The 21,394-nt window shown below is 38.5% G+C and overlaps 1 protein-coding gene across 1 annotated transcript in view; it reads left to right on the top strand.

The window, feature by feature from the left end:
* SNX7 (sorting nexin 7) overlaps nucleotides 1-13,317 on the top strand; it is a 164,071-nt gene extending 150,754 nt beyond the window's left edge. The window contains exon 9 of the mRNA XM_055585014.1: nucleotides 11,617-13,317. Within this exon, the coding sequence (XP_055440989.1) occupies nucleotides 11,617-11,643 (27 nt within the window). The 3' untranslated portion in view covers nucleotides 11,644-13,317. The remainder of the gene's footprint in view (nucleotides 1-11,616) is intronic.
* Nucleotides 13,318-21,394: the final 8,077 nt, after the last annotated feature.

Below are 21,394 nucleotides of genomic sequence, written 5' to 3'. Positions count from 1 at the left end.
CACTAAACAACAACAGTTCAGGTCAAAGCCATCTATTTTTTTCTTTTCTTTTTGTATGAGTTATTTCACAGAGGAATAGTTGAAACTCCATGAATGTATGTGATCCTCTGAACATTATGGTTGCTTATTCACTATTCAGAATGCTGAGGCTTATAGGTTGTCACTCCGAGTAAGAAAGAATACATTTAGGGATAGCCATTTCCAACTATGTCCATGTATAGAGTCTTCTCTTGTGTTGTTGGAAGAGGGTGTTTGTTATGACCAGTGCATTTTCTTGACAAAACTCTATTAGTCTTTGCCCTGCTTCATTCCGTATTCCAAGGCCAAATTTACCTGTGACTCCAGGTGTTTCTTGACTTCCTACATTTGCATTCCAGTCCCCTATGCTCTATACAGTCAGCAAAAACGAGACCAGGAGCTGACTGTGGCTCAGACCATGAACTCCTTATTGTCAAATTCAGACTTAAATTGAAGAAAGTAGGGAAAACTACTAGACCATTCAGGTATGACCTAAATCAAATCCCTTATGATTATACAGTGGAAGTGAGAAATAGATTTAAGGGCCTAGATCTGATAGATAGAGTGCCTGATGAACTATGGACTGAGGTTCGTGACATTGTACAGGAGACAGGGATCAAGACCATCCCCATGGAAAAGAAATGCAAAAAAGCAAAATGGCTGTCTGGGGAGGCCTTACAAATAGCTGTGAAAAGAAGAGAAGCGAAAAGCAAAGGAGAAAAGGAAAGATATAAACATCTGAATGCAGAGTTCCAAAGAATAGCAAGAAGAGATAAGAAAGGCTTCTTCAGCGATCAATGCAAAGAAATAGAGGAACAACAGAATGGGAAAGACTAGAGATCTCTTCAAGAAAATCAGAGATACCAAAGCAACATTTCATGCAAAGATGGGCTCAATAAAGGACAGAAATGGTATGGACCTAACAGAAGCAGAAGATATTAAGAAGAGATGGCAAGAATACACAGAAGAACTGTACAAAAAAGATCTTCATGACCCAGATAATCATGACGGTGTCATCACTGACCTAGAGCCAGACATCCTGGAATGTGAAGTTAAGTGGGCCTTAGAAAGCATCACTACAAACAAAGCTAGTGGAGGTGATGGAATTCCAGTGAAGCTATTCCAAATCCTGAAAGATGATGCTGTGAAAGTGCTGCACTCAATATGCCAGCAAATTTGGAAAACTCAGCAGTGGCCACAGGACTAGAAAAGGTCAGTTTTTGTTCCAATCCCAAAGAAAGGCAATGCCAAAGAATGCTCAAAGTACCCACAATTGCACTCATCTCACACACTAGTAAAGTAGTGCTCAAAATTCTCTAAGCCAGGCTTCAGCAATACATGAACCGTGAACTTCCTGATGTTCAAGCTGGTTTTAGAAAGGGCAGAGGAATCAGAGATCAAATTGCCAACATCTGCTGGATCATGGAAAAAGCAAAAGAGTTCCAGAAAAGCATCTCTTTCTGCTTTATTGACTATGCCAAAGTGTTTGACTGTGTGGATCACAATAAACTGTGGAAAATTCTTCAAGAGATGGGAATACCAGACCACCTGATCTGCCTCTTGAGAAATTTGTATGCAGGTCAGGAAGCAACAGTTAGAACTGGACCTGGAACAACAGACTGATTCCAAATAGGAAAAGGAGTTCGTCAAGGCTGTGTATTGTCACCCTATTTATTTAACTTCTATGCAGAGTACATCATGAGAAACGCTGGACTGGAAGAAACACAAGCTGGAATCAAGATTGCTGGGAGAAATATCAATAACCTCAGATATGCAGATGACACCACCCTTATGGCAGAAAGTGAAGAGGAACTAAAAAGCCTCTTGATGAAAGTGAAAGTGGAGAGTGAAAAAGTGGGCTTAAAGGTCAACATTCAGAAAATGAAGATCATGGCATCCGGTCCCATCACTTCATGGGAAATAGATGGGGAAACAGTGGAAACAGTGTCAGACTTTGTTTTTCTGGGCTCCAAAATCACTGCAGATGGTGACTGCAGCCTTGAAATTAAAAGACGCTTGCTCCTTGGAAGGAAAGTTATGACCAACCTAGATAGCATATTCAAAAGCAGAGACATTACTTTGCCAACAAGGGTTCATCTAGTCAAGGCTATGGTTTTTCCTGTGGTCATGTATGGATGTGAGAGTTGGACTGTGAGGAAAGCTGAGCACCAAAGAATTGATGCTTTTGAACTGTGGTGTTGGAGAAGACTCTTGAGAGTCCCTTGGACTTCAAGGACATCCAACTAGTCCATTCTGAAGGAAATCAGCCCTGGGATTTCTTTGGAAGGACTGATGCTAAAGCTGAAACTCCAGTACTTTGGCCACCTCATGCGAACAGTTGACTCATTGGAAAAAACTCTGATGCCGGGAGGGATTGGGGGCAGGAGGAGAAGGGGACGACAGAGGATGAGATGGCTGGATGGCATCACAGACTCGATGGACATGAGTCTCAGTGAACTCTGGGAGTTGGTGATGGACAGGGAGGCCTGGCGTGCTGCGATTCATGGGGTCACAAAGAGTCGGACATGACTGAGCGACTGATCTGACTGATCTGATCTGATTTCCAACTAAGATGTAATTTCTGGAAACAGAATTACACTGAACCTGAAAAAAAATGAACAGCATATATGGAATAAGGGTTTTCAAGGTATTACTATCAGGGAATGGAGGACAGTGATGCCTGAAAAGTGGGGAGAAATGTGGTATGCTCTATGAATTTCCCTATATTTCTATGTTGACAGGGCTTCCAGGCCATAGAATATGAAGACAGAGTCTGTCCAACATCCTGAGTTGAAGAGACAAATCTGGGAGTTTGAGGAAAAACAGCTGCCTAGAGTTTACCTACCCAAAGGGCTGCAGAGGAGAGAGCTGCACAGAAAGATAACCCGGAGATCTGAGCCCATCTCTTTGTTTCTTTAGCAGAGTGGTGATGAGTGAACAGGGGTGAGGAAACTACCCAAGGCCATGGGAAGAATCACCCGAATGGGTTAAAGATGACAGTCCCTGGCAGGGATACAGGGCTGATTATAGCCTTTCTTCTCTCCATACAGACTGAAAAACCTCCCGATTCATAGGGCATCATGGTGGGCTCACTGGTGTCTCCATCAATTATAGGATATTATATAGGATCTAAAACACTTCTCCAACCTCACCTAACAAATCTTAAAAGAAAGAACAAACAGTACCCAAGTAAATTAATTGTGACCCAGAACAAAGCTCAAGAATATTTACAATAGAAAAATATCCCACATCCAGCAAAGTGACGCTCACAATGTTGGAATTCAATAAAAAATGATTGAACAAAGTAATAGAAAAATATGACTCATAATGAGAGGGAAAAAATCAGTCAGTTAAAAGCCTGATGTTATAAATGTTATAATTAGCAAATAAAAACATTTAAATAGTTCTCAAAACCCTATTCTATATGTTAAAAAAGTATAGAAGTAGAAGATATAAAAAAGAAAAATTTCATTTCTATAAATGTAAATTAAAATGTTTGATAAGAATAACACAATGGATGGGATTTGTGAAAAAGCAACATTCCAGATGTAAAAATTTGCAAGCATGAAGACTTGGGAATATGCCTATTTACAGAAATAAAGCAGAAACAGAAATAAAGGAGAATTTTAAAAAATGGATAGAGAATCAGTGAGATGTAAAACAATGTTATGTGGCTAATATATTTAATGGAGTGCTCACAGAAGACAGGGACTAAAAAAAATTTGCTGAAAAATTCCAAATTCAGTGAAGTCTATGATTCCACAGATCAATAATATCAATGAATCCCAAGTACAAGAAACAAGAATAAAATTACAGTTTGTCTAATGATGCATTTGTTGAAAACTAATGGTAAAGAGAAAATTTTTAAATCATACATATGATGAAGAATTTATATCCAGAATATATAAAAACCTCTGAAATTCAATAAAAAAGAGAACTTATTTTTTTAAAATGGGCAGAAGGTTTGACTAGACCAAAACAGATATACTATTGAGGCAAATAAGCAAATGAAGCAACACACAGCACAATTCATCATTAAAGAAATGCAAATTAAAATTGCAATGAGGAAACACCACATATCTATGAGGATGGCTAAATTTATAAAGACTGAACATTCCAAATGAATGTAGAGTAGCTAGAACTCTTAGATAATGCTGAGTGCTCAGTTGTGTCCAACTCCTTGCAACTCCATAGACTGTAGCCCACCAGACTCCTCTATCCTTGGGATTTTCCAGGCCAGAATACTGGAGTGGGTTGCCATATCCTGCTCCAAGGGATCTTCTGGACCAAGGATCAAACCCGCGTCTCTTGCGTCTCCTGCATTGGCAAGCAGATTCTTTACCACTAGCACCATGTGGGAAGTCCCCATATAATGCTGAAGAGGATATAAAATAGTACAATTACTTTGAGAGTTTGGCAGTTTCTTAAAAAATTACACCCACTTCTGCCATGTGATCTAGACAGTACACTCCAAAGTATTCATTAAAGGGCAATAAAAGTCTTTCCACACAAAGACTTGCAGAGTACTGTTCAAAAAAGCTTTGTTTAATTGCCAAAATCTCTAAACAAATCAAACAAGTGAACGGATAAACTTGTATTTTATATGTTTGTCACATAATTTTACATGCATATTATTTTATATAATAAATATTTATAAAAATTAATATAATTTTATAATGTGTATAACATTAATATAATTATTCTATGCAAAAATTTATATAATGGAATTCTGCTCAGCAATAAAAATGAATGAACTGTTGGTATATTCTACACCATGAATTAATCTCCAAATAATTATGCTGAGTGAATGAAGCAAGTAAAAATAGAGTATACTCAACATAATTCTATTTACATCAAATTCTAGGAAGTGCAAATGAACCCAGAGTGACAAATTAGTCTGTGATCTAAAGTGACAAATTGCTTTGGGGACAGGGTATGTGGGTGGAGTGAGGAGAGGTTGGAGAGAGCATTTATAAAAGCATAAGGAAAGCTTTGGGAATGATGGACATGTTCATTACTTTGATCATATTAATGGTTTCATGGGTGTAAACATACGTCAAAACTCATCAAACTGTACACTTAAAATATGTGGTGTTTGCTGTATGCTAATATAACATCAATAAAGAAGTTAAAAAAATAAGTATACTTAGGAATACCTAGCTTTTCTATCCCTCACTACCCCTGTTAACACTCGTAGAATGTGCTGTCTTGGATGGCAAACTGTAAGTGGTAACAGTGGCAAAATAAAAGATACGTGTTTTCCTTTGACATTTTTGTGTGGGTGCTCAGTCTTGTCCGACTCTTTGTGAGCCCATGGACTATAGCCCGCCAGACTCCTCTGCCGGTGAAATTTTCCAGGCAAGAATACTGGAGTGGGTTGCCATTTCCTACTCCAGGGGATCTTCCTGACCTAGGGATCGAACCCACGTCTCCTGTGTCTATTGCATTGGCAGGCAGATACTTCACCACTGAGCCATCTGCAAAGCCCTGACATTACTATTGTCTTATTCAGTGTTACAGATGATTGGCCAAATATCTTTCTATATATACATTTTAGGGCCTTCCCAGGTGGCACTAGTGGTACCAGTGTAGGAAATGTAAGAGACACAGGTTCAATCCCTGGATTGGGAAGATCCCCTGGAAAGGATATGGCAACCCACTCCAGCATTCTTGCCTGGAGAATCTCATGGACAGAGGAGCCTGGCAGGCCACAGTCCACAGGGTCACACAGAGTCGGAGGTGACTGAAGCCACTTATCACACACACATACACATTTTAATCATCTTGGAAACTTCTTCAATGGAATGTTTCTATTGGAGCTGCTATTTTGCCAATAACTAGTTATGTTACTGGCATAACGTATCTGTCCCCTCCTGGTCTTAGCCCTGGAAGCCAAAGGAAGAAAAGCATCCTCTGTGATGACTCACCAATCAGATTTCATTATGCAGCTAACTCTTCAGCACTGGAATCATTTATTCCATGCTACTTGCCAGAGAAACTGTTCTTTGGGAAGTGTAAAACTTTTTAGGGAAAACATTTTTGTCGTTAAAAAAAAATTCATATTTCTTATAGAAAATTTTACAAAATACCCCTCCCCCAAATTTTAAGTATACTATATAGTTATAAGTGCTGTTTTATGAAAAATCATATTTATGTTATAAGAATGCTCTATAAAGCTATGTAACTGGCTCTTTTCATTTGATATGAAATGACATTTTTTATACTAAACATTTTAATGGCTGTCATAAATTCAGTCATTTAGATATACCATGATTTTTAACCTATCTCCTGTGTTTAGACATTTATGTAGTTTTAAATGGTTTACCCCTATAGATAACATTGCATCATTCACATTTTGCATAAAACTGCTTTCTTGGGGAAATTTCTCTGAAATGGCATTCTCTTCTTAAGCACATCCATAATCTAAAAATCCCTCTTTCTGGTTCAAGAATTGATTATTATCTACTGAACATTTACCATGCAAGATACTATATAGTAGAGGATAAGGACCTGAATGCAGTCAAGTCCTACAGAAGCTAAAGGAAGAAGAGATGACCATAGGAGTTTCAAAGTAATAAGTTTAAATTTGAATTTGAAATCTCTTAAACAGTATTTTAAAAATACCAAATATGGTATTGGAAGAAGAACGGTGGAGTGTGCTGTATATCTCTTCTTCTGCAGGAATTCTATGCTCTCTGTTTGGGTGTTTCCCTAGTAGTCTCCATTAGCATCAGTGTAACTTGAATCACTTGAATCAAGTAACTTGAATCAGTGTAACTTGAATCAAGGTTCATATGCTAAATAAAAATTACTTCTCAGTATGGCTGGGGTTTTGTTTTTATTGTTGTTGTTGCTGCGATCCCATGGACTGTAGCCCGCCAGGCTCCTCTGACCATGGGGTTTCCCAGAATACTGGAGTGGGTTGCCATTTCCTTCTCCAGGGGATCTTCCTGACCCAGGGATTGAACCCTCATCTCCTGCATTGGCAGGCGGTCTCTTTACTTCTGTACCACTAAGGAAGCCTGACTTAATGTCTACCTTGCTGATTTTAATGTTCATAGAAATGATACCAAGATGACAATTTTTGAGCTACTTAATGTTAGTATACAAAAAAAGAAAAATCCACATAAACTTCAAAAATTAGAGAATTTCATAAAATTAAAATGATGTATTTTTATTTTTTCAATGTGTATAGAAATTTACTTTCACAGAATTCAGATTTTATTATAAACACATTTTATTGGAAAGTGTGCTGTTGGAAATATTTGCAAAATCATTAGTGGTATTGGGTAGGCAAGAATGAACCATATAGTAAAGGATTAAAAAAAGAAAGAAAAAGGGCAGTCAGAGGCAAATTAAAATCCTGGCTGAATAAGCACAGTATCGGTAATAATGTTATATTGATATCAATGAAAAGACAAATATTAAAATGTACATTGAGGGTTATTTGGGTCACTACTGTGAAACATTTGAAAATGCTTAAATAAAAGCAAAAATAAACAAATGGGACCTAATTAACCTTAAAAGCTTCTGCACATCAAAGGAAACTATTAGCAAGGTGAAAAGACAGCCTTCAGAATGGGAGAAAATAATAGCAAATGAAGCAACTGACAAACAACTAATCTCAAAAATATACAAGCAACTCCTACAGCTCAACTCCAGAAAAATAAATGACCCAATCAAAAAATGGGCCAAAGAACTAAATAGACATTTCTCCAAAGAAGACATACAGATGGCTAACAAACACATGAAAAGATGCTCAACATCACTCATTATCAGAGAAATGCAAATCAAAACCACTATGAGGTACCATTTCACACCAGTCAGAATGGCTGCGATCCAACAGTCTACAAGCAATAAATGCTGGAGAGGGTGTGGAGAGAAGGGAACCTTCTTACACTGTTGGTGGGAATGCAAACTAGTACAGCCACTATGGAGAACAGTGTGGAGATTCCTTAAAAAACTGGAAATAGAACTGCCTTATGACCCAGCAATCCCACTGGTGAACATACACACTGAGGAAACCAGAAGGGAAAGAAACCAATGTTCATCGCAGCACTGTTTATAATAGCCAGGACATGGAAGCAACCTAGATGTCCATCAGCAGATGAATGGATAAGAAAGCTGTGGTACATATACACAATGGAGTATTACTCAGCCATTAAAAAGAATACATTTGAATCAGTTCTAATGAGGTGGATGAAACTGGAGCCGATTATACAGAGTGAAGTAAGCCAGAAAGAAAAACACCGATACAGTATACTAACACATATATATGGAATTTAGAAAGATGGTAACAATAACCCTGTGTATGAGACAGCAAAAGAGACACTGATGTATAGAACAGTCTTATGGACTCTGTGGGAGAGGGAGAGGGTGGGAAGATTTGGGAGAATGGCATTGAAACATGTAAAATACCATGCATGAAACGAGTTGCCAGTCCAGGTTCAATGCACGATACTGGATGCTTGCGGCTAGTGCACTGGGACGACCCAGAGAGATGGTATGGGGAGGGAGGAGGGAGGAGGGTTCAGGATGGGGAACACATGTATACCTGTGGCGGATTCACTATGATATTTGGCATAACTAATACAATTTTGTAAAGTTTTAAAATAAAATAAAATTTAAAAAAATTAAAAAAAAAGAAAATGCTTAAAAATGGATCATTCACTTTGAAATGCTCAGAGAATTTTTATAACAATGGACCTTGTGAATAATGTCTGATTATTTAGAGAAGGGAATAATGGAGCTGGGCTTCCCAGGTGCTGCTAGTGGTAGAGAATCCACCTGCCAATTCAGGAGACATAAAAGATTAGGTTCAATCTCTGGATTGGGAAGATCCCCTGGAGATGGGCATCATAACCCACTCTAGTATTGTATTCTTGCCTGGAAATCCCATGGACAGAGGAGCCTGGTGGACTACAGTCCATAGCGTCTCAAAGAGTTGGACAGGAGTGAAGCGACTTAGCACACACACACATAATGCTACGGCTAAGTCACTTCAGTCGTGTCCGACTCTGTGCAACCCCATAGACAGCAGCCCATCAGGCTTCCCCGGCCCTGGGATTCTCCAGGCAAGAATACTGGAGTGGATTGCCATTTTCTTCTCCAACACACATAATGGAGCTAAGCAAAAATACTGGAACTTATTCTATTCTGGTCTGTAGTAAAGGACTGGAATTATCTGGACGGAGGGACATATGGCCATCTAGTCTTCAGTATTCAGAATTCAGCAGGAAACTGCTAAGGGGTCGTTACTACCATTAGTCTTCTAAAAGCAGCTGTGAATAAGATAGAAAATGATTCATAAATACAGACACGGGTTCTGCCACTCCATCCCCTATCAGCCCTAACAGACATTCTCAATCAATTGTGAGCTTTTCCCCATTAAACCTAACAGGAGCTCGGAATCCTTTTTAATATAATACCACACGTGTGTTCACTACCCACAGATGGGCTTTAAAGCTATTTAATATGGCTTCCAAATCTGAGATATATTGATGTTTCAGTTTTCTCCTTACCTGCTTATTTGATAGAACTCTTGTGAAGGATACATCAAATAGTTCATGTTAAAGTACATTGTTAATAAAATGCTATAAACTGTTAATGCAGAGATGACAGCTAGGATAATTATTTGTTTATGGTTATAAAAATGTGGCTAATGCACAAACAAGCTAAATGCCTTTACCTACAGCCTAGAAGCCCTTCCTGTAGGCAGACTTTTTGGTTAGAGTCACATTAACTCTATTGCACATGTGTTTTCCATTATACGGTGTGTTCCCACCGGCAGGGCAGAGTACTTGTCTTTCATCTTTGTATTTCTGGGACTTGGTATAACATTAAAAATATAGAATATGCTCAATGCTTGTTGAGCTAAAATTAGAATATAAAGCTAGATAATTCAAACTCGCCATTCACTTTTATTACAATCTCAGATGAGGCCAGCAATTCAGAGTTTCACCTTCCATCTACATTAGGCATTTTCCAGCCACTGTGAGCTTGGATTTTATATAGTTTAGTCTGGATGTCTTCACCCAATTCTGCTGTGATATTTATAAGCCAACACATATGATATTCTTCTAAATTATGTAATAATGTGCTTGCATTTTGCTGGAGATGGTTCCCAAAAGATAAGTATTAATCCAACCACAAATATGTTTACTTTCTGAGATTCAAGGACCTAAAATTGACTGTGTCTTTGTTCAGCCTTGCTACCAACTGCCAACTGATTTTGAGATTCAAAAAAAAAAAAAACATTTCTGTATGTGTCCTCTTGAGTATTGTGCGCTTTATTTCCTAAGAATTTAGTATTCAACTCACTCTACTCCCAAAGTGGTGCATTTTAGTTTATAGAAATATTGAGACAGCAACACCCTAGCAAATTTGTTTTGGAAGAAGAGATGACTATTTCACGCTCATGTTCATACTGCTTTGAGAGAAATTTGTAATCTGGATCCCACAGCTGTTGCTGGGTGAACCTGTGGGGTCGTTTTCCTCTGGCTAAGCCAGTAGGGGGTTCCCACCTCCTGTCTCTCCAGCAAGATGCTCTCTGCATTTTTTATTACTTGTTGTAACCTTAACGACCATGTTTAGAAATGCATGATTTTTAAAAAAAATTCTCTTTATAAATTATGTATGCTGTATTGACTTAAAATCATGCTCATTCACAGGTTCTGCATTTGAGAGAAAACAAAGAGGATTTTTGGATAGGGCTAGATTCTTAATGTATTTTTCAAGAGAGGGAGCTAAAAGGGAAAGCTAATTTTTTGACTATCCTAAGAGATGGCTTTTGGACTGATGCCATAAAATCTTGTGTGTGTGTGTGTGTATGAGCACAAGAGATGTGTCCCTGAGTACTAGCAGGAGATTGATCTCTTTCACCTGCCTCTCCCACAGAGCACTGAGCTACTTCAACACGTGACTCCAAATACCAAGGCTGTGAGACCCTGTGATAGTGTAAAGCTATCAGATGGAGGAAAGCAGAGATGCCACATTTTAAGAGAGAGAATTTTCCAAGAGTAGACAGAGAGGGGCCGTGGTTGGTGCCAAATTTTCTGCACCACTATGCACCTCAGAGCAAAACAGTGTTTTGCAGATAGTAAATTCTAGCAAATATCAGTCTTTTATAGTCTATATTCTTTGAGGAATGTTTTGGTCTGTTTAATAATTATACTTTTGGGAGAAATGAGCTTGAAAACATATTAGCCATATGTGGTTTGCATAAGATAAATATACCAGGCTCTGAGAACACTTACTGTTTTTGTTTTCATAAAACCTGCTTTAGGAAGGAAAAATAAAGACATGTTTTCAAGGTTTGCCCCTGATATTGATGTTCTCGTTTTTAGAGTTTCTCTCTTCACTCTGAGAGGAGGCCTTGAAGTCTTTGGGCCTATTCTTATCCTTGACTCACTTGATCCCCAAAGTTGATTTCTCATTTTTAAAATGCATATGACTTCATCCATCTGTGTGAATAATAGCATAAGAATGAACTCACTGTTAAAAATCACTTGTGATTTGGAAAGGTTGGTTTCTATAGCTTTTAAGTGCATAAAACTGAGTTGATGCGCATAATGAGTCTTTTTATTTTTTATTCAACAGCAAGATGTTTCCTTCACTGAGCTTTGAATGGGTCTTATGAAGAATATTTTCAAGTGGTGCCTGCATTTTGACTTTACAAGGCCATCATTACTGACTTTACAAGAGCTTCTGTGGATATATGTTGCCCTATCACCAACTTTGCTGGTGATTTAAATTCAGCACTAAATTGGCTCCAAGAATGTTAACCAATGAATTTGGATAGCACATTTTCTGACATCTTATCTAGGGGAATCTCAGCTGTTCCCTTCCAGAAATACGTTTGGAGCAGGGCTGCAAAGCAACCTTAATTACAGGGCAGATGAACCAGCTACAAATGGACATTCTACTACTACGTGGGCTGCAAAGCAACCTTAATTACAGGGCAGATGAACCAGCTACAAATGGACATTCTACTACTACTGTGTTCTGTTCCAGAGAAGGATGCAATCAGTTCAAGCTGTTTTTGACTGATGTTTCAGATCATGGTCTTGTAAACAGGTCTGAAAATAGCTGCTTTTTAAAGACTGAAAATTCCTGTAATTAGGGTATGCCTTAAAAATTAACCCTAAAAAAAATAAATAAATAAAGGTTGGAGGATGGAGTAGCTTTCAGTTTTGAATTGCTAGCTGGATGGCTGCAGCACTGTTCTTAAAAGAGGAGGAAGCAGATCATTAGAAGGGATGTGTCTAAAAGCTGTGTGTCAGAAAAGAAAGGAAAATGGCGTTTCCTGGGTGCTGGAGAACTGTATAATTAACTGGGATAACAAGCACTGATATTTATTGTGGTGGGATGCAAGGAAGAAGCTGAAAAACAAAACTCCTGGTGTCTCTGCTCCACATCTGCCAAACTAATTTGGGGGTAATTTTATCATTTTAATCTGCTGTGATGTTCTTCCCCAGTTGCTAAAGTACCCTGGTGTATACCAGATGTCAGACATTTAATGATGCCTCGGAGGCTCAGGATGGATTGGATTGCAGGTGTTTAATGCTTGCCAGGCCTTTAGATAAGCCCAGAAATTGGTGTTTCCTGGTTAGCACTGATTGACAATACTTCGATCCTTTAGTAAATGTTAATGGCCATTCTGGCCACTAGGAGGAGCTAGAGGCTACTCCATCCACTTTTATTTGTATCACCCAAGACTGGTGCAGATGTAAAAGGCTTCATTCAGGTACTCGGGAGCTAAGGAGTTAGCACTATGAAAGATGGAATTAAAACTCCCAGCCTATGGAGATATGGCTTGAAATACAGTAAAGTGACTAAGAGTGCATAGTTCCCAAAGGTTAGGACTTAAGTCCTGGCAAACCATTAACAAAACTCTGAGTCTCGATTTCTTCAACTTTAGTATAAGGATAATATTAGTATCTGTCTCTTAGATTCGTTGTGAGAAAAAATTAAAATTATCCAAATACAGAATTTAGCTTAGTGTCTGGTACAACCTAAATGCTGCTCCATAAATTTTATTTATTTTTGATACTATTATCTGATTGTGGAGCTTGTCTTCCAGCTAAGGTGAATGATAACTTAGGTTACCTGTATTATAATTCCCTTTCTAGAAGTAGTTTACCTGGATGTTTGAAACACTAAGTCTGGAGTCATACAGACTTGGATTAGAGTCCCGGTTTAGACACTCAATAAGTCTGTGACCTTGGGAAGTTTATTTAACTTTGTTAAATCTCAGTTTAATGATCTTTATTTTTTTCCTGCTTTATTGAGATACAACTGACACATAAAACCAGGTAAATTTAAGGTACAACATGACAATTTGATACAAATATATTGTGGCACGATTACTGTAATAGGCTTAGTTAACCCTTCCATCAACGTACATAATTACTTTTTTTCCTTTGTAGTGAGAAGAGTAAAACCTAAGATTTACTCTCTTAGCAACATTCAAGTATATAATACAGTATTGTTAACTATAGTCACCATGCTGTACATTAGGTCCCCAAAGCTTATCCATCTCATACCTGAAAGTTTGTACCTTATATACAAGAATGTTTCTACCTTTTAACCAATATCTTCTCCATTTCCTCCACTTGCCAGCCTCTGGCAAGCCCCATTCAACATCTCACTGGTCATGGGAGATTTTTTTTTTTAACTAGATAAGTGAGTCTTCTCATTTCTACTGAACTCATATTCTTCCTACTTACAACTTTGATTCTGATGGTAAATTATATGGTCTTTATTCTCTTAGTCTTAGATGGTTCATTATTTTAGATAAATATTCCTGGATTTTTAATTTGGCTGCACTGGGTTTTAGTTGGGCTTCCCAGGTGGCTCAGTGGGTAAAGAATCTGCTTGCAATGCAGGAAGCACAAGAGACACAGGTTTGATCCCTGGTGTGGGGAAGATCCCCTGGAGGAGTGCATGGCAATCCCTCCCAGTGTTCTTACCTGGAGAATTTAGCTCTCCAGAGTTTTAGTTGCCCCACCAGGGGCCTTCAGTCTTCATTGCAGTATGTGGATCTCCTTTGTTGCAGCTTGTGGGATCTAGTTCCCTGACCAGAGATCAAACCTGGGCCCCCTGCACTGGGAGCATGGAGTCTTAGCCACTGGATCACCAGGGAAGTCCAAAAATATTCCTGGATTTGAAAATCAGCTAGATGTGATGTTTTGAGAAAGAATCTCTTTTAGCATGAGTTTCTTCATCCTTAAAATGGGAATAAGAAATATCTAAGTTTTGACATTGCATTTAAAATGTGCTTATGAAAATAAAGCACAGTGCCTGGCACATGACAGGAAGTCAGGAAACAAGCCAGACTGCTGCAAGAGATGAGAGAGTGTTGGAGCAGAGGGAGCCGTACCATCCAACTGCAGCTTGGCTCCATGATCTAGAACTTACCTTGTCAGAGGACAGGGTCTGGACTTTCACTTATATAGAATCCTTTCTCTTCCTCCTTTCAGCATAGACCTCTTCTTTCTTGTCCATTCTTATTTCTCCCTTTCCATGCTACTAGACCCAATTCCAAATCAACCAGATATTAAGTATGCAAACATAACTTGGTGCCTCTTGTATTGTTCACTGATGCTTTGGGTTTTTTGTTTTTTACTGTGATGGGGGAAGAGTCAACAGTGGCTAAATGCATTGCTCAGATTCTGGAGAAAGTCCAGCATGAGGATTCTGTCAGACGAGGAAGGTAACCTGTGGACCCAAGGACTGATGGTCAGGGTCAAGCAGAAAGATGTATAGTATGTGCTTACTTGCTCAGTCATGTCTGACTCTGCTACCCCATGGAATGTAGCCCTCTATCCATGGGATTCTCCGGGCAAGTATACTGGAGTGGTTTGCCATTTCTTCCTCCAGGAGATCATCCTGACCCAGGGATCGAACCCAGGTCTCCTGCTTTGCAGGCAGATTCTTTACCATCTGAGCCACTAGAGAAGCCATAGAAAGATGTATAAGGAACTCTAAAACAACTCTAGAACACATTCAAGACGTAGTGTCATTTTATTCAGGTTTCTGCACATGACTCCTTTTTGTAGTTGGCTTATTTCATAGCTTGACTTCTGCCAAATCACACCTTGGAGCAAAAATTAAAACAAAACAAAACTTTCCTTGCCACCACTGATGGATGTCTCTTGAAAATTTTTTCAATGGGTGACAAGCACTCTGAGAACAACCAGTTGACAGAGGCCTGAAGTCAACAGTTCAAGCTGAAAAGGAAAAATGCATGTGATAGTGCTGCTTAGTGAGAATTAAAAAATTTCCTACTAAACTTTAAACCCTTTAACATACTTGCAATGGTATTTTCTGAATTATAAAAGCACGAGAGAAACTAAAATGTGAGAAAGAGCTACTGAGAAGGTGAAAATATTTTTGCTGACATAAAGGACAGGAAAGAACCCTACAACTTTCAGTGATATTGTGAACAGGACTTTGTAACATCTTTACTTCTATGTTGGTATGTGTAAATTATGAGTGAGGAAAAACTACAGAAGAAAAGATGATTCCCTATTATGTTAGAATATTATATTACCTTGAGTGCATCTGATTACATTATCTTAAATACAATTTACAAAGTATAAAAAGGCACTTTTCTCTTTCTTCAATAAGTAATTATTGGACAGATATTTTTGAAATATTGGTTCAAATGTACATGAAATTATAAGCTGGTCTAACATCCATGGTCAAGGTATGGTGCTGGCAGGGTGTTCAAAATATTCTTAGATATTAGCCTAGTTAGATAAATGGCCTTTGCTTTTAATTTTAGGTTTGATATGAAATAAATTATTTAACATGTCCACTAACACAGATGCTCATAGTCAATCCTGGGAAAAAGGAAAAGAGAAACTAAGTGGAAAAGTTAGCAACACTGTACTCCACCAAATTTGTTTTGCTGTATTACATCACATTCCAGAAATATTGATTCATCCTTTTTCAATATACCCTCTATTTGGTGAAAATCCTTGTGACTGTTTTTGAGGGATGTGATCACAGACAGGAATTTTATTTCATTTATTTGGTTTAGGGAGTCAAACAAATATGTTCTGAGGACCTATACTGCATGTTTCTATGGATTCAAGGAATGAATGGAATGGAGGATTCATTTCTGTCAGGTGGTAAAGAATTGCTTCTTTGAGGAGGTGACATTTGAGCTAAGAAGTTAAGGATAAAAAAGACCAAATGTGAAAATCTAGAGCAGAGAAAATGGCTGGTACAAAGTCTTGAAAGCAAGAGTACTCGTGATATCTGGGTGCATTGGAAAAGAAGTTTCCATTAACAATTCTGAATCACAGACCTGGGTTCATTGCATGAAACTCTTGCATGACTCCCCAAATACTAAGCAAAGACTTATTTTATGGTGGTCATGGCTGGCATTGCCCCAGGCACCTAACAGAGGTAAACATGAATTTTCTCTGCACAGAAAGATCTCACAGTGAAGCTTCCCTAAACATGCAAGAAGTCAATTCATCATAACTGGGAGACAGCAGAACCTATAGTCTACAAAATTAAAGGCTCAAAAAAAGGCAAATGCTGGAAGGATCAAGATAGAATTGAAAATGAACATGTTAAATATGTTGGAAAAAAAAGAAAGAATAGGGCTCTTTTTAACTAAAAGACATATATTGAATGTATTTTATGTGCCAGGCAGTGTCCTGAGTGCAGATCTTAAACCTCCTAACATCTTAGAGGAACCAGATATCAAATCGCCAACATCTGTTGGATCATAGAAAAAGCAAGGAGATTTGAAAAAAACATCTGCTTCATTGACTATGCTAAAGCTTTTGACTGTGTGGATCAGAACAAACTGTGGAAAATTCTTCAAGAGATGGGAATACCAGACCAACTTACCTGCCTCCTGGGAAACCTGTATGCAGGTCAAGAAGCAACAGTTAAAACAGGACATGGAACAACAGACTGGTTCCAATTTGGGAAAGGAGTCCATCAAGGCTGTATGCCATCACCTTGCTTATTTAACTTCTATTTGGAGTACATCATGTGAAATGCTGGGCTAGATGAAGCACAAGCCGGAATCAAGATGGCCAGGAGAAATATCAATCATGTCAGATATGCAGATGACACCAACCTTAAGGCAGAAAGCAAAGAGAAACTAAAGAGCCTCTTGATGAAAGTGAAAGAGAAGAGTGAAAAGGCTGGGTTAAAACTCAGCATTAAAAAATGAAGATCATAGCATCCGATCTCATCACTTCATGGCAAATAGATGGGGAAACAATGGAAACAGTGACAGATTTTTATTTTCTTGGGCTCGAAAATCACTGCAGATGGTGACTGCAGCCATGAAATTAAAAGATGCTTACTCCTTGGAAGAAAAGCTATGACAAACCTAGACAGCATATTAAAAAGTAGAGACATCACTTTGCTGACAAAGGTCCGTCTAGTCAAAGCTATAGTTTTTCCAATAGTCATGTATGGATGTGAGAGTTGGACTGTGAAGAAAGCTGAGCACCAAAGAATTGATGCTTTTGAACTGTGGTATTGGAGAAGACTCTTGAGAGTCCCTTGGACTGCAAGGAGATCCAACCAGTCAATCCTAAAGGAAATCAGCCCTGAATATTCATTGAAAGGACTGATGCTGAAGCTGAAACTCCAATACTTGGGACACCTGATGGGAAGAGCCAATTCATTGGAAAAGACCCTGATGCTGGGAAGGATTGATGGCAGGAGGAAAAGGGGGTGACAGATGAGATGATTGGATGGCATCATTGACTCTATGGACATGAATTTGAGCAAACTCCAGGAGATAGTGAAGGACAGGAAACCCGGCATGCTGCAGCCCACAGGGTCGCAAAGAGTCGGACAAGACTGAAGGACTGAACAAAAACAACATCTTATATGGTCTCCATTCAAGTTGATTACTTATCCCGTTTTTTCATCTCTGGCTGTGGAATACCTTTGTATGTGCTCCTTCTCCTAGATACTCTTCTGAGTTCCATTCAAGGTCAGTTTGCTTGCTTTTCAAAATGTATGTCATCTACCTTTGGTTCTATGTTGTAGAGTGTGTTGTGGGCTACTTCAAGAACACACCTCTATTCTATTCTGCTTGTGATCTAAAATGAAAGTGCTCTGTCCTTGAGCCTGACACAATGGACAGATTTGAAAAATAATGATTAATTCAATGGTACATTTCATTGAAATGCACATAGAACTGGCAAATGAGAATTATAAAAGGATTTGAATTATTTGGACCATTGGAATGAAGGGTGAAGGGCTTTAAAACACACACACACACACACACACACAAAGATAAAAGAAAAAGGGAGAGAGAGAAAGAATAAAGAACATTGTTATATCGACATTTGAATTTGAATTTCATGGTCACTAAAATAACCATATAGATGATTTACACTCAATCTATTCTAGAAATAACAGAAAATGTAGGCACAAACTGGTGGTATTGATTACAATTAAAAAAAATGTTTTCAACATATTTGAGAGATGTTGATTCAGTATAAGAATCTTAAATCTTTATTAAGAAATATGATGGCCTCATCTTCTCTGGTGGTGGTGTGTGGTTTAGTCACTAAGTCGTGTCCAACTCTTGCAACCCCATGGACTGTAGCCTGCTAGGCTCCTCTGTCCATGGGATTCTCCAGGCAAGAATACTGGAGTGGGTTGCCATTTCCTTCTCCAGGGGATCTTCCTGACCCAGGAATTGAACCCAGGTCTCCTGCACTGCAGGTAGATTCTTTACCTACTGAGCTATGAGGGAAGCCCTTCATCTTCTCTAGAGACACTTAAAAAAGAAATTATGGGATTCTTAAAAAAAGAAATTATGGGATTCTTATATTCTTTAAACTTTCTTTGTTGGCTAAATGAAGCTGTAACAAAAAAAGAGAAATATATGAATGACCCATTAAATAAGGTTTAAGTTTTCTGGTTTTATGATATTATTTCACTTAGGCCCTTTCTTGGGTACTCTGGCAATGAACTGGATTAAACTAAAGAGTGTGTTTGTGTGTATCTGTGTGTTTGTGTTTGTATATTGTCACATACTTTTTTTAAAAGAAAGAATATCATTTAAAGCATATGAACTTCCTTCTTTTTGATAGGACCAGCTAATCATATCGGAACAATAGTAAAAATCCACCATTTTTGTTTTAAGAAAACACATGACATTGAGCATGAAACTGCCATAATAATAGTAATAATAAAAATGTTTAATAACATTTTCAGTCATGCTTTTATCTTTTACCAAGCATTATTTACTTTGAGTCTCATAACTGTGTGTTTAGTGGTTAGTTTTATCTCTAATTAGGTATTGTTTGAAAGGAAGAGATCTGATGTACTCAAGCTAGATTAAGTAAAGGAAGATTTGTTACTAAGGGAAAGGAGTTCTAACAAAACCAAAAGATAGGTGGTTTGGGAGAGCTCCCACTGTATCGAGTCAGAGCAGGAAAGCCCTTGGTAACCCAGGCACTTCTCCACTGCTCTCTTGGTCTGCAAGTGTCTCCTAGTTTTCCGTGTCTGCCTGTCTGTCTCCCAACTTCCTCTTTCCTTGCAGAGAGGTCATTATGTCTGCCTCCAGTTTTCATCCTTAACCCTGGATTTCACATGTTTTTCCTACTTCTGGCAGATCCAGCTAATGACCAGAATCCCTGTATTCCAATTTGAAATTTCTGGGGTACATTGGGATGGGAGTAGGGAGCAGAGAAGCTTAAATGTCCTATATGGACAAGGTGAAGCAAGAGGTGGGGCCACAGGCTATCTAGGGGTAACTCATCGTGGGTGGGGGCAGCTTAGAGGAGATAGAGTATGCTAGACACCCAACCTCTAGTGTGTCAAAATACATTCCCTTTACAGATGAGGAAACAAGGCTCTATACTCTTCACTACCCAGAGTCCAACTGAGATCTCAAAGCCCTTAGCATGGTAATTCAAGGTGAAAACAACAATAATTTAAAATACATGTGGCAAAGTCCATCAATGTGCTGATGACAACTTTGATATTTTCTGAAATATTAAATTCTTTCAGAGTTTTTATTTTTTGGTATGTATCTGCTTTCTTGTTCTCTAAACACATAAACAAACAGGGCCTTTACCACTCAGAAGAAAATTCCATGTCAAACTGAAAGCTGAAAAATGAAGGGGCTGACTTAAAAAAAATTAATTTATTATAAATGGAGGCTAATTACTTTACAGTATTGTGGTGGTTCCCTTGTAGCTCAGTCAGTAAAGAATCTGCCTGCAATGCAGGAAACCTGGGTTCAATTCCTGGGTTGAGAAGATCCCCTGGAGAAGGAAATGGCAACCCACTCCAGTATTCTTGCCTGGAGAATCCCCATGGACAGAGGAGCCTAGCAGACTATACAGCCCATGGGGTTACATTGTGGTGGGTTTTTGCCATACATTGATCTGAATCGGCCACGGGTGTACGTGTGTCCCCACTTCCTGAACCCCGCCTCCAACCTCCCTCCCCATCCCACCCCTCTGGGTTGTCCCAGTGCACTGGCTTTGAGTGTCCTGTTTCACGCATTGAGCTCAGACTGGTCATCTATTTCACATATAGTAATATATATGTTTCAGTGCTATTCGCTCAAATTTGCAGTTCCCTGATTATAGGCTTGGCCTCCTTTTGTGAGTTAGGAGACATTCTTTCCTAATGGTGTGTGATAATCTGGGGCTTTCTGCTGTCTTATATGGTACCCAGAAACCATATTTAATGAGAAAATATAGTGTGATTTGTAATCCATTCCAAGATATTCAAACACAGATTTGGTTTTTGTTTCATTTGAAAGTTGTAGAGTCATTATTTTTGCTTAAGTAACAGAAAACAGGTTCTTTCAAATAAACTGCAGTTTGACATATTGAATGGTGAATATGTCTTACTTTTGTCTGATGACCCTAACATTTCTGGTAGGCCTCTGTCTCACTAACTCATAAATTTTCAACAGTGAGGCTCTTAGGGCTATGTGGACAAGGAGTATGAGATTCTGGCTTTCCCCTTACTTTCCTAATATGTTCATCAACATCATTAAGCAAACAATTCTAGGCAACACTAAGAGTGGAGCTTCTTATCTTTATAAAATCCCAGCTTCTACTTCACTGTCTCCCACATAGTAGGTGTTTATTCTTCATTAAATACTATTGTTTCACCTTAAGATTTCACCTGAAAAGAGACATTCAGTTGGAAAGTTCCACCATTATAAGGTGTTCAGATTAGGCATCATCAGTAGTTCAGACAGAAAACAACTGTAAACTGATCCAGAGTGAGCAACAGTTTCGAGTGACCCAGAAATCAACCAGTCTTCAGGCTGCTGTTTCTCTAAGATATTCTGGAAACTGACATAGTATTCCATATTAATGCAAAGCTGAAGTAATTTTAAGCACTGTTTATAGGC

The sequence above is a fragment of the Bubalus kerabau genome, chromosome 6, assembly GCF_029407905.1.
Source record: "Bubalus kerabau isolate K-KA32 ecotype Philippines breed swamp buffalo chromosome 6, PCC_UOA_SB_1v2, whole genome shotgun sequence".
In the NCBI taxonomy this organism is placed as follows: domain Eukaryota; kingdom Metazoa; phylum Chordata; class Mammalia; order Artiodactyla; family Bovidae; genus Bubalus; species Bubalus kerabau.
This window is presented reverse-complemented; position numbering and strand designations above follow the sequence as displayed.